This window comes from Microcaecilia unicolor, chromosome 12 (genome assembly GCF_901765095.1).
Source record: "Microcaecilia unicolor chromosome 12, aMicUni1.1, whole genome shotgun sequence".
Lineage (NCBI taxonomy): Eukaryota > Metazoa > Chordata > Amphibia > Gymnophiona > Siphonopidae > Microcaecilia > Microcaecilia unicolor.
This window is the reverse complement of record NC_044042.1, coordinates 22,728,708-22,741,238: the sequence shown is the minus strand read 5'-3', so window position 1 is coordinate 22,741,238 and position 12,531 is coordinate 22,728,708. Positions and strand designations below refer to the sequence as shown.

Below are 12,531 nucleotides of genomic sequence, written 5' to 3'. Positions count from 1 at the left end.
AGTGGCCTAGTGGTTAGGGTGGTGGACTTTGGTCCTGGTGAACTGAGGAACTGAGTTCGATTCCCACTTCAGGCACAGGCAGCTCCTTGTGACTCTGGGCAAGTCACTTAACCCTCCATTGCCCCATGTAAGCCGCTTGGAGCCTGCCATGAGTGGGAAAGCGCGGGGTACAAATGTAACAAAAATAAAATAGATACTATTGGAGGTTCTACATGGAATGTTGCTACTATTGGAGATTCTACATGGAATGTTGCTATTCCACTAGCAACATTCCATGTAGAAGCCTGCGCAGGCTTCTGTTTCTGTGAGTCTGACGTCCTAGACTCACAGAAGCAGAAGCCTGCGCGGCCACATTGGTGATCTGCAAGGGCCAACTTCTACATGGAATGTTGCTAGTGGAATAGTAAAATTCCATGTAGAATCTCAAATAGTAGCAACAGTGGAGGAGTGGCCTAGTGGTTAGGGTGGTGGACTTTGGTTCTGAGGAACTGAGTTGGATTCCCACTTCAGGCACAGGCAGCTCCTTGTGACTCTGGGCAAGTCACTTAACCCTCCATTGCCCCATGTAAGCCGCATTGAGCCTGCCATGAGTGGGAAAGCGCAGGGTACAAATGTAACAAAAATAAAATAGATACTATTGGAGATTCTACATGGAATGTTGCTATTCCACTAGCAACATTCCATGTAGAAGGCTGCGCAGGCTTCTGGTTCTGTGAGTCTGACGTCCTGCACGTAGTTGCAGGACGTCAGACTCACAGAAGCAGAAGCCTGCGCGGCCACATTGGTGATCTGCAAGGGCCGACTTCTACATGGAATGTTGCTAGTGGAATAGCAACATTTCATTTAGAATCTCAAATAGTAGCAACAGAAAAAAAAATTCTCCCTATCCACGCAGTTTCAAAATAAAATCCCAAGAAAAAATTGGAAGAAAATGATCAACCTATAATACTGGCTCATTCTATCTGAGCTTCCTGAGAAGTAAAAGGAAATTACCATGCATCAAAGGTTTTTTTTTATATGTTTCATTTTTGGTTACTGGTTCAGTTACTTTGTTATCGCAAATTGATAATTGTAATGTTATTTACTTAAACTGTTCAAGAACTGCTCTTAAAAAGCTTCAAAAGACTCAAAATGCAGACGGCAACTTATATATTCATTATCTAGATCTGACCATGTATCTATTGGAGGCTAGGATATAATTAAAATTTTATTGTTTCCTTTTTAAGATTTTATGTGCTGATGCTGCATTTTATATGTATATCTTGTTTGAATTTCCCTTTAAATCAAGATCTTGGTCATTGAGAGATAATAATATGTTTGTGTATCCAAGCCCTAGAGCAGTGGTTCTCAAACCTGGTCCTGGAGTCGCCCCAGCCAGTCAGGTTTTCAGGATACCCACAATGAATATTCACAGTAGAGATTTGTATGCACTGCCTCCACTGTATGCAAATCTCTCTCATGAATATTCATTGTGGGTATCCTGAAAACCTGACTGGATGGGGTGCCTCCAGGACCAGGTTTGAGAACCACTGCCCTACAGCAGCGGTTCCCAAGTCCGGTCTGGAGTACCCCTTCCCATTTTGGTCACTTCTTTGAACCTTTTCTAATTCCATTATATCTTTTTTTTTTTTTTTTTACTACGGCCCTGGCACTATGCGGATAATACAGTATCAGTCTCCCTGGATTTTCAGCTGCATTATGCACTTACGTGCTGCCAAAAATCCAGGAATCATCCGTTCAGCGGGAGACAATAAAGTACGAGCCCTCCTAACTGGTTAATTCCCACCAGGGGCATAGCCAGACTTCGGTGGGAGAGGGGTCCAGAGGCCAAGGTGAGGGGCACATTTTAGCCCCCCCCCCCCCCGGCACCGCCGCCACCAACTTTGCCCCCCCCCCGGCGCCAACCCTTTCGACCCCCCCCCTTCCCGCCGCCACCAACCCTCCCCCGCCGTCACTGTCACCATCAGGTACCTTTGCTGGCGGGGAACCCCAACCCCTGCCAGTCGAAGTCCTCTTCTCCAGCGCGGGACGTCAAACTCACAGAAACAGAATGAAGCCTTGCAGATCAGCAATGTGGCCGCACCGGAGAAGAGGACCTCGGCTGGTGGGGGTTGGGGTCCCTCGCCAGCAAAGGTACTCGACGGTGGCAGTGGGCTGGCGGCGGGAGGGGGGTCGAGAGGGTCGGCGGCGGGGGGCCAGGGCCAAATCTACGGGGGCCCATACCCCTGAAGCCCCACGTACCTTCGTCCCTGATTCCCACTGAATATCAACCCGTTTATTTTTATATCATGCCTTCCCACTAATGCACTTAAGACATGCAACAACAGAATTCCATCACAATAAACAATAAAGCATTAAAACAGCGTGACAATCAGTGAGTAGGACACCAGTGGGGTGAGGGATGGTGGTGCATGCAGTGAGCTTACACGTGCAGGCTGTGGCATTTTGTGAGACTGATCTGTAATGCTGCCCGGACACTGCCTGTACCTCCACACGGTACCAAGAGCCCGCTATCAGCCCCACCAGGGTACTGTTGGTGCTGTCGCTGTTTACGGTCAGCTGCCTCAATGCTGTGCTTTCTCCGTTGTTGTAGAGGGAAATCAAATACCCTTCTCTGTCTCCAGCAGGAGTCTTCCACTGTGCAACCAAAACTGAGGAATTTCCTTCACTCGTTACATTTAGAGCGAGTGGCGATAGTGGGTCTAGGAAAAGAATATTCAGAAAATTAGACCAATAAAGCATCCTCTGAACTTCCTTCTGACGCTGCAAAACCAAGGGCATAGCTAGGTGGGGCCACGGAGGCATGGGCCCCCACAGATTTAGTCCTGGCCCCCTCTACTTTTGACCCCCCCCCCCCCCATGACCTTCCCCTGCCACTTTTGACCCACCGCCGCTGCAAGGTACCTTTGCTGGTGGGGGTCCCCAACCCCTCCAGCCTTAGTCGTCTTCAGCGCCGTTCTCCGGCGCATTCAGATCAACAAATGCACCAGAGACCGGCGCTGAAGAAGACTAAGGCTGGTGGGGGTTAGGGACCCCCGCCAGCAAAGGTATATTGCGGCGGCAGGGGGGGGGGGTTTGAAAGTGGCAGGTCAGGGTCGGCGGCAGGGGGGGGGGTCGGTGGCTGGGGAAGGTGGGCTAAAATGTGCCCCTCCATCTTGGGCTCTGGACCCCCCTCCCACCGAGGTCTGGCTACGCCCCTGGACGATGGTAACGTTCATCTAACTCCCTGCAGTGCTCATGTACCTTCCAGCTTACAGGGAATTAGCTGGCCTGCAAAGGAATAGTATATGATACTGCTTGAGGCTTTGGACAGGCAGCAAATTCCACTTTATAAAGAGCAAGAAATAAAAGCCTAACCAATCAAACTATCCACGATCTCGCACATACCGAAAGTAACTTTTACCCACAGGATTTGCTGCATTAATCAAACATAACTAAGTGGGTAATTTAAATGTATGGATTTCTCATCCTGCCTTCCTTAGAGGTCTCCTATATCATCATCCGGGCACCCTTGCCACTGCCTCCAAATCCCCAGCCTTTTTACCCTCTGCGTTAGTTCTATTAGGCAGAACACCTGACCCCCAGGTTGTTTTTAACTTTTTCACCTCCTGTCTCAAAGATTTTCAAAATTCCTGAATGCTTTTAGCTATGAGTTAAAATGAAAAGTGGTTCACTTGTACCTGATGAACTGGCCAATAAAAACACTGAGGAAAAAGAAGGCAGTTTTCCTTTACACAGATGCAACATAAAATCAGTCAGGTCTCCTCTAGTATTACTCCAAGGAGGACAATCAGAGTAACAGGCAGGTCTCCTTTAATACAACCCCTACCAGTATAACCAGAGAAATAGGAAGGTACTCTTTGACAGGCCAGCCTGAGAGAGAAAAAAAATGTTCTTCTTTACACAGATGCAGTGTCAAAGGCAGGCAGGTCTCCTTTAGTATTAACCCCAGGAAAACAATCCAGGGAATAGGCAGGTCTCCTTCACACAGATGCAGTGTCAAAGGCAGGCAGGTCTCCTTTAGTATTAACCCCAGGAAAACAATCCAGGGAATAGGCAGGTCTCCTTCACACAGATGCAGTGTCAAAGGCAGGCAGGTCTCCTTTAGTATTAACCCCAGGAAAACAATCCAGGGAATAGGCAGGTCTCCTTCACACAGATGCAGTGTCAAAGGCAGGCAGGTCTCCTTTAGTATTAACCCCAGGAAAACAATCCAGGGAATAGGCAGGTCTCTTTTAGTATTAACCCCAGGAAAACAATCCAGGGAATAGGCAGGTCTCCTTCACACAGATGCAGTGTCAAAGGCAGGCAGGTCTCCTTTAGTATTAACCCCAGGAAAACAATCCAGGGAATAGGCAGGTCTCCTTTAGTATTAACCCCAGGAAAACAATCCAGGGAACAGGCAGGTCTCCTTCACACAGATGCAGTGTCAAAGGCAGGCAGGTCTCCTTTAGTATTAACCCCAGGAAAACAATCCAGGGAATAGGCAGGTCTCCTTCACACAGATGCAGTGTCAAAGGCAGGCAGGTCTCCTTTAGTATTAACCCCAGGAAAACAATCCAGGGAATAGGCAGGTCTCCTTCACACAGATGCAGTGTCAAAGGCAGGCAGGTCTCCTTTGGCATTACCACCAGAAGAACAACCAGAGGAACAGACAGCTCTTTATGCTTTCACATTTCCTAGGGCAGTATCTGGCTAATGAATTATTTGATTTTCAGGCTGCCTTTTATAGGAACCATCTGTGTTTGCTGTGCTACATTTCTTTCATTTTTATTATTCTTGTAACATTTGCAAGATGTATAATCGGCTTTGGGCAGTAGACTGTATGGCCAGCCTGTATCATGTGAGCCAGGGGAAGTCTGAAGAAGCCTTGAATAAACATGCCGACTTATGGAACTCATTTTTCATTGTCTCTAGTACAAGAAAACCTGACATGTTTGAGGAGGAGGGGGCTGGAAGCAGGGTTTCTTTCCAGGAGCATTTCCTGAGAAGGGAAGGTCATCCCAGGCCTTCTCCATGGAGTTCAGTTTCTACCCAATTCACAAACAGGAATGTGTGAGCTCCGTGACATTTGGGGTAATTTTAAAAGCCATTTATGTTCATAAAACAAGTCCTTGCACAGAAAGGGTTCCTTTTAAAAGTGGCTTGGCCCAGGAGCGTCACAAGCAGCAAACATGCCCCCAAGTGCTCCTATCATGCTTCAGCCCCACCCACTTCCTTGACATCAGCAAGGGAAGCCAATGGATGCGCATAGCAATGGCCCTGGCCGGGCCAGTTTTTACCACATCCTGGAAAAAGGGACTTTTTTTAAAGGGCTGCTGTTTACCGCTGGGTAAGCGTCACGCAGTAGAAAATAAAAAATATGTTCTACCGTGTGTTTTCAGCATGCGCCAAATTCAGAATTACCGCCCGGGGAACACGGTAGCCGGGCAGTAATGCCAATTTGGCACACGCTGGACACACGTAGAGGCCCTTGCATGCCTTTGTCAAAAGGCCCTAAGTTAAATAGTTGAAAAGGGGGTGTGGCCATGGGCGGGGTGTGGACATTTCTAAAATCTATGCACGTAGTTATAGAATACACCCGCTCTGCACCTAATTTAGGTGTCAGGATTTATCCCAAGTAAAACATAGAATAAATGGCTGTGACCAGGGCCGCCGAGAGGGGGGGGGCAGGGGGGACAAAATTCCCCGGGCCTCCAAGGGCCGCTCTACGGTCATTATGGACATGCAGAAGTATGAAGTTCAGGCCCTACGTCAATTACAGCAAATAGAGCATTATAGACCAATTGAAAGTGACCCTACTACATCATTGCAACAGGATATTAAGGCCCTAGTGGTTGATGGTATTCTGACCACTAAAGAACAACGATTTTTTATGTCATCCTAATCCTAGAACCCCTTATATATATTTTCTGCCAAAAGTCCATAATTCTGAAAATTTCTTTAACCAATTAAAAAAAAATAACTTGTAAGCACTTATCTTTGCAATCTCATGGCAAGTCTCTCTACTTCAAGAGATAAATTAACCAACATAGATTCATGTTCGCAAAAGCTGCATTAGTAGTCTCCTTGAAAAATAAAAGGTTACTACCCTGTTTCCCCGAAAGTAAGACATCCCCCAAAAATAAGACCTAGTAGAGGTTTTCCTGAATTGGTAGATATAAGGCCTCCCCCGAAAGTAAGACCTAGCAAACTTTTGTTTGAAAGCAGGGCCGCAGAGAGCCGGACAAGGCCGCCCCCCACCCGAGTTCGCCGGGCCCCCCCTCCACCCACCCTCCGTCGCTCCCGGAACTAACCTTAAAACGCCTCCTTTCACCTTCGCAGCAAGCAGCAGCAGGGCAGACCTCTCCTTCCTTCCGTGCCCCGCCCTCGCGGACATTACGTCAGGCGAGGGCGGGACACGGAAGGAAGAAGTGGCCTGCCCTGCTGCTGCTTGCTTGCGAAGGTGAAAGGAGGCGTTTAAGGTTAGTTCCAGGAGCGACGGAGGGCGGGCAGGCCAACCCCGATGTTTCCCCGAAAAATAAGACAGCCCCTGAAAATAAGACCTAGCGCATTTTGGGGGGCAAAAATTAATATAAGACAGTGTCTTATTTTCGGGGAAACACGGTATTAATGTCCGATTTAAACCATCACCACTTGGCTCAGAATGGAAGTGATGGTTTACATCAGATCTTCATATCTACCAAGGTTTCTGCGGAAAACCTGGTAGAATTTGCACTTACACAATCTTGAAAGCATGCACTTTTCCCTGAGGCTTTAATTTTCACACAATTTTCTGGACGTTAAAAAATAAATTCGTCAGCTTCAAACTATATGAACAAAGACATCTATAGCTGGTTCTCCACTTATCTAGCTCAGAAAACTGAAAGTCCAGGGTGGGAGGGAAGGAGAAAGAATCAGACTAGTAGTTCAGAGCAATGATGCATATTCCCATATGGGAGATTATGGCTAGATTCCTTAGAGCTGTTTCTAATCCCCGGGGACAGTCGAGACAACGGAATGCAGCAGGGGTGGTGTTCTCAGTCCTAAGAGGAAGGAACGGGGACACTTAATTCAAGCTCAGGATGTACATGCATTGAATTATAGACAGATCCACCATATGCATCTTCTTTCCAAAGCATCATTTGGGCTAGACAGAAGGGTGGATTTAAAATGCCGGGACAGGACTGTGGGTACTTTTGAAAAAGGTTCCTGGCTCAGTGGCACAACAGAAGCCGGTTCCGATTTAGATGGAAGCCCAAAGGGACAGGAAGAAACTGTCAGACCATAAAAAGAGAAAACTAACACAGCAGGGTGCACCACCATTCGAGTTTCTCAGTGCTAAGAGCAGTGAGACTTGAACCGTTTGTACAAACTTACATGTGTACCCTACTACTTTCTGGGAAGCCGCCTCATGAGGACCCGCCTGAGACACCACTTCAACCGAGTATTGCATGCCAGGGTCCAAGTCATCCAAGGTGACGCTGGTAGCACCTCGCTCCACGGAAACATTTTGCAGAAGTGTATGCGACTGCTTGCTGTATAGCCGAACCCAACGATCTGTCCCACCATCACCTGAATCTATCCAGTGGACATGCAGCATGGGTGAGGTCTGGACATTTGTTACAGTCACATTATCCATGGGCAGAGGATCTGGATTCAAAGAGAAAAATTCAAAAAGATGCATAAACAATATGGATGGAAGCAACCTGAAGAGTGATATCAACGTTTTGAAATCTCTCTAAGGATGAAATACCAGCTTAAGGCATAAGCAGTAAATATTACCTGCATTTTTTGGTGTCTCCCACCCTCATAGAGCAGATTCCTCAAAGGCCTTAGCAGCATTAGAGGGCAATCTGAAGAAAGCCCATGAATTGTGGAGAAAGCAAGTCAGGAATCACGTTGTCAATGTGGATTACTGTTAAGACATTTTATTTTACCACAACTTGAGCTATTTTAGCATAGATCCCATTTTATGCAATGACATCAGTTACTAATAACTGGAGTTAACTGTAAAATAACCCAACTTAATGGAAGCCCATGTTAATAACTTCCCCCTTAATTAAAGGAAAAAGAAATGTCTCTAGAAATAGAAATCACTGTATATGTAATAAAAGTGAGTCAAGTATAGAGCAATCAAGCCATTGTGACATCATTGATGAGTTTGGCTCTTAGGCATTGGTGGAATGGGGTATTATGACATCACAATCTCAGCTCTGGTTATCAGAGACTGAGACTTCACACTAAGGGGGAAAGTTATCAACGTGGGCTACTGTTAAGATGGATTATTTTACCACTGGTTCCATTTTATGCAATGAGACCTAGTTACTAATAACTGGGGTTAACAACACGTCTTAACAGTAGCCTATGCTGATAACTTCCCCCCTTAATTAAAGAAAAAAGAAATATCTCTAGAAATCAAAATCCCTGCTATATGTAATAAAAGTGAGTTAAGTATAGAGCAATCAAACCAATGTGACATCACTGATGAGTTTGGCTCTTAGGCATTGGTGGAATGGGGTATTATGACATCACAATCTCAACTCTGGTTACTGTGGGCTACTGTTAAAATGGATTATTTTACCACTGGTTCCATTTTATGCAATAAGACCTAGTTACTAATAACTGGGGTTAACAGTAAAATAACACTTCTTAACGGTAGCCTATACTGATAACTTGCCCCCTTAATTAAAGGAAAAGGAAATATCTCAAAATCAAAATCACTGCTATATGTAATAAAAGTGAGTCAAGTATAGGGCAATCAAGCCATTGTGACATCACTGATGAAGTTGGCTCTTAGGCATTGGTGGAATGAGGCATTATGACATCACAATCTCAGCTCTGGTTACCAGAGACTGAAACTCTTCACACTAAGGTGGGGGGGTGGGGGAAGTTATCAATGTGGGCTACTGCTAAGATGGGTTATTTTATCACTAGCTCAAGCTATTTATTTTACCACAGATCTCATTTTATGCAATGATACTCAGTTACTAATAACCCAAGTAAACAGTAAAATAACCCAACTTAACAGTAGCCCATGTTGAGATCTTCCCCCCTCAGTCTTTCAGAAGGTTTCATATTTAAATTTTATGTAGCACTCTGTTTTATATTTGTTGCCACAGGATAATGGGATCCTCACTTCTTATTTCTGGCAATATGATATGGATCTTCCCAATAGAATATGGTGGATATTTCAATGTAGCCCAGGGTGGCCACTGTCAGAGACAGGATGCTGGACTCGATCAACCAAAGGTTTGACCCAGCATGGCAGTCTTATGGTGTTTGCCATTCTAGTTCTAGCAGTGAAAGCAGGCTAAACTAGTGACTGATAAATGAAAAAAAGACATGATAGTTGGCAGACTGCATACAGCCCACAAACATCAGCATGAACTATGATTCATTCCGTGGGTCTGATGGCAGCTTCTGCTTTTTCTGTTCATGGGAACAGTATCATCCAATATGACCAAAAATTGGTTAGTTGCCCCTGATGATCCCAGGACTGAAGGGATCAGTATATTCACAAGGATGGCCTACAGGAATCCATGCCTAACGCAGCTCCAAAAAAAAAAAAGGAAGACAGACACATGGATGCTCTTAATCTACAGACATGTTTCACAAAGTTCCAAATGAGACTAGTCAACTTCCAAAAGGTGTCGTAGAGGACATTATGGGAACCATGTGCTGAAAAAGAAGGACATTCTTGCAAACTCAATCAAATGCAATGGACCAAGTGAAGCATTTTGCAGAACAACAGAAAGACAAAAAGGTAACTATGAGATAAAAATATGAGATAGTCTCTGTAAAAGCAGGGCAAGAAGAATCTCCAACTATAAGGATGTCACCTTCATTGGAGATAAGCCAACCTTTTGTCCAACAAAATGTCATCCTCTCAAATGACCTACTCCTCTAATATCTGCCTCCTTACACTGCTGTGTTATCACACTCTTAATTACTAAAGATGGGAATCCAGAAAATTGTAATTTCATGTTGGTTCTTATGTCATTTATGGGAATTTTCTTTTTATTCAATTTTCTTTAGCCATTTTGTCAGTACAGGAGCAAGAGTGCGCCCTCTGCAAATAGTGCACACATGCGCACACTCATGCATGTGTGATGGTTTCCATATGTGTACACTGCTGGGAAAGAGTGTGCAGAATTTCCAAAAGAATACGCCTTTTTTTGCAAATAGTATGCATTCTTTATCAGAACAGAAAAAAACCCCCACATTGAAATGACAGCCCATCCTTATTAATTGCCAGAATTATGCCTAGTGCTAGAGTTAAAAGCAAAAGCCAAGAGAATCTGGTAAGTACTCACTTGTCCACTCTGTGACTGTTTTTGAAGATGACCAATAAGGGCCGGCCACAGCAGTCACCTGCAGGATATATCGTTGTCCCGGTTGAAGCCCATCTATAGTACAATTCTGTTGACTCCCTCCCAATGATATATTTTTTTCCATCTGGTGGCCCATGCTGAAAAGCTGGAGGAAATACTCATCTCGATCTCCTGGTGCCCTGTCCCATGATGCATAGAGGCTGGAGGTCTTCCCTTCATTAGTAAGCATCACTTTAGATGGAGCGAGAGGATCTAAAATGTTAAGACAGTTACATAACTAAATTCATTCACCGTGCAAAGACCATACTAAATAATCAACAAAACACAGAGAAAAAAGATAAAATGCACTGGAACACAACATGTCATGTAAAAAGCACAATTACTTTACAGATCTGGAAAATATTTTCCAGCTTTCCAATGGTGCTAATTTTGGGTGTCCTAGCCAACAGAGCTTATGTGGGTCTCAGCTGATATTCAGTCGGGGCCCGTATAAGACAGTTATGTGGGCCCCAGCTGAATATCGACCGGGACATGCATAATGTTAAAATCCTCCAATCCCTTAACCTGAACCAGCAGGCCCTTTCCGATCCCCCTCCCCCCAGAGACGGCATTAGGGGTTGACAAACAGTACAATTATTTATTTGTGACATGTATATCCCAAATTATCCCAAACAAGTTTGAGTTCAATGTGGCTCACAATAAACAGTATTGGATACATAACCAAGAGTAATGCATAAGAAAGTAATTTGTTGTAAGAATCCAATTTTACAATACAGCATCATAAACATGCTGGTATAGCTATGGATGTTTAACATTTAGAAAATCTATTATGAATGAGAAATTGTACATGAAGCAAAGAGAAAGTTAATGGTAAATAGAGTAATAACCAATTCAGGTAATAATTAGTTGTTTGAGATACGGTTGTTCTTTGTGAGGGTTTGTTTGAATAGGAATGATTTGAGGATTTTGCGGAATCTAGTATATTCTTGTATATTTCTTATTTTGGGTGGCAAGGAGTTCCACCATTTGGTTCCTAGGTAAGTGAAGTCTGCAGAGTGGACAGTTTTGTAGATCACATTTTTGCAATTTGGGAGGTGTAGTCTGAGATAGCTTCTTATTTAGTGTTTCTTTGAGGTAAGTTTGTTAATTGTACCATAGAGTCTGGAGCTGTGCCACTTAGGATTTGAAAGATAAATGTAGATAATTTGAAGGTGATTCTCGCTTTGATGGGAAGCCAATGTAATTTGATTAAGGGGAGGCACTTTCACAATGAGAGATTTCGTATATGAACCTGGCTGCAGTGTTTTGAGCTGTTTGTGGCGTTTTTTCAACATATATGGCATTTACAATAATCGAATTGGGATGATGTTAATGATTGTACCAATAGTCTGAATGTTTCTGATAAGAAATAGGGTCTGACCCTTTTTAGATTCCAAAAAGACCTGAAAAATTTTGTGATTACTGAGGAAACTTGAGTATCAAATGTTAAATGCTTGTCTATAATTATACCTAGAATTTTCAGATGATTGTCAGTGGGGAATGAAGTGTTGTCAATTGTGTAACTGTTGTAGTCATTTTGGTCAAATAGGTTGGTAATAACCATGACTTTAGTTTTTTCTTTATTTAGCTTTAGTTTGGATTCTGAGGCCCAGGTTTCCATCAAATTTAAGCCGAGTTTTGCCTTTTGTAAGATATCTTGAATGTTCTTTTTGAAGGTTATGTACAGTGGCGTTCCTGGCCTGGATGGCACCCGGGGCGGAGCGCCGATGCACCCCCCCCCCCCCCGGGTGCAGCACCCCCCCCCCCCCCGCTAAATGACACCTCCCCCCCTCCGGCGAAATGACACCCCCCCCACCGGGTGTACGCCGCTGGGGAGGGGGGGGTGCCGTGGCATGCGCCTGCTCTGAGTTCGCTAAACTTCGCTTCGCTGCAGCTCCCTCTGCCCCGGAACAGGAAGTAACCTGTTCCGGGGCAGAGGGAGCTGCAGCGAACGAGCGACGAAGTTTAGCGACCTCGGAGCAGGCGCGCGCCGCAGCACCCCCCAGCGGCGTGCACCCGGGGAGGACCGCCCCCCCCCGCCCCCCCCCCTTGGTATGCCACTGGTTATGTATATGGTAACATCTTCAGCATATATGAATGTTTTGAATCCTGCTGTTTCTAGTCTGTTACCTAGTAGTGACATCATTACATTAAACAGAAAGGGCGATAGTGGAGAGCC

At 45.0% G+C, this 12,531-nt stretch overlaps 1 protein-coding gene across 4 annotated transcripts in view; it reads right to left on the bottom strand.

The window, feature by feature from the left end:
• Nucleotides 1–12,531, bottom strand: part of LOC115482037 (receptor-type tyrosine-protein phosphatase V-like) — a 92,127-nt gene that overhangs the window by 61,008 nt on the left and 18,588 nt on the right. For all 4 annotated transcript variants that reach the window (XM_030221585.1, XM_030221588.1, XM_030221587.1 and 1 more), the window contains exons 9-11: nt 10,296–10,565; nt 7,360–7,632; nt 2,427–2,702 (exon numbers count right to left, since the gene is read on the bottom strand). In XM_030221585.1, the coding sequence (XP_030077445.1) occupies nt 2,427–2,702; nt 7,360–7,632; nt 10,296–10,565 (819 nt within the window). The remainder of the gene's footprint in view (nt 1–2,426; nt 2,703–7,359; nt 7,633–10,295; nt 10,566–12,531) is intronic.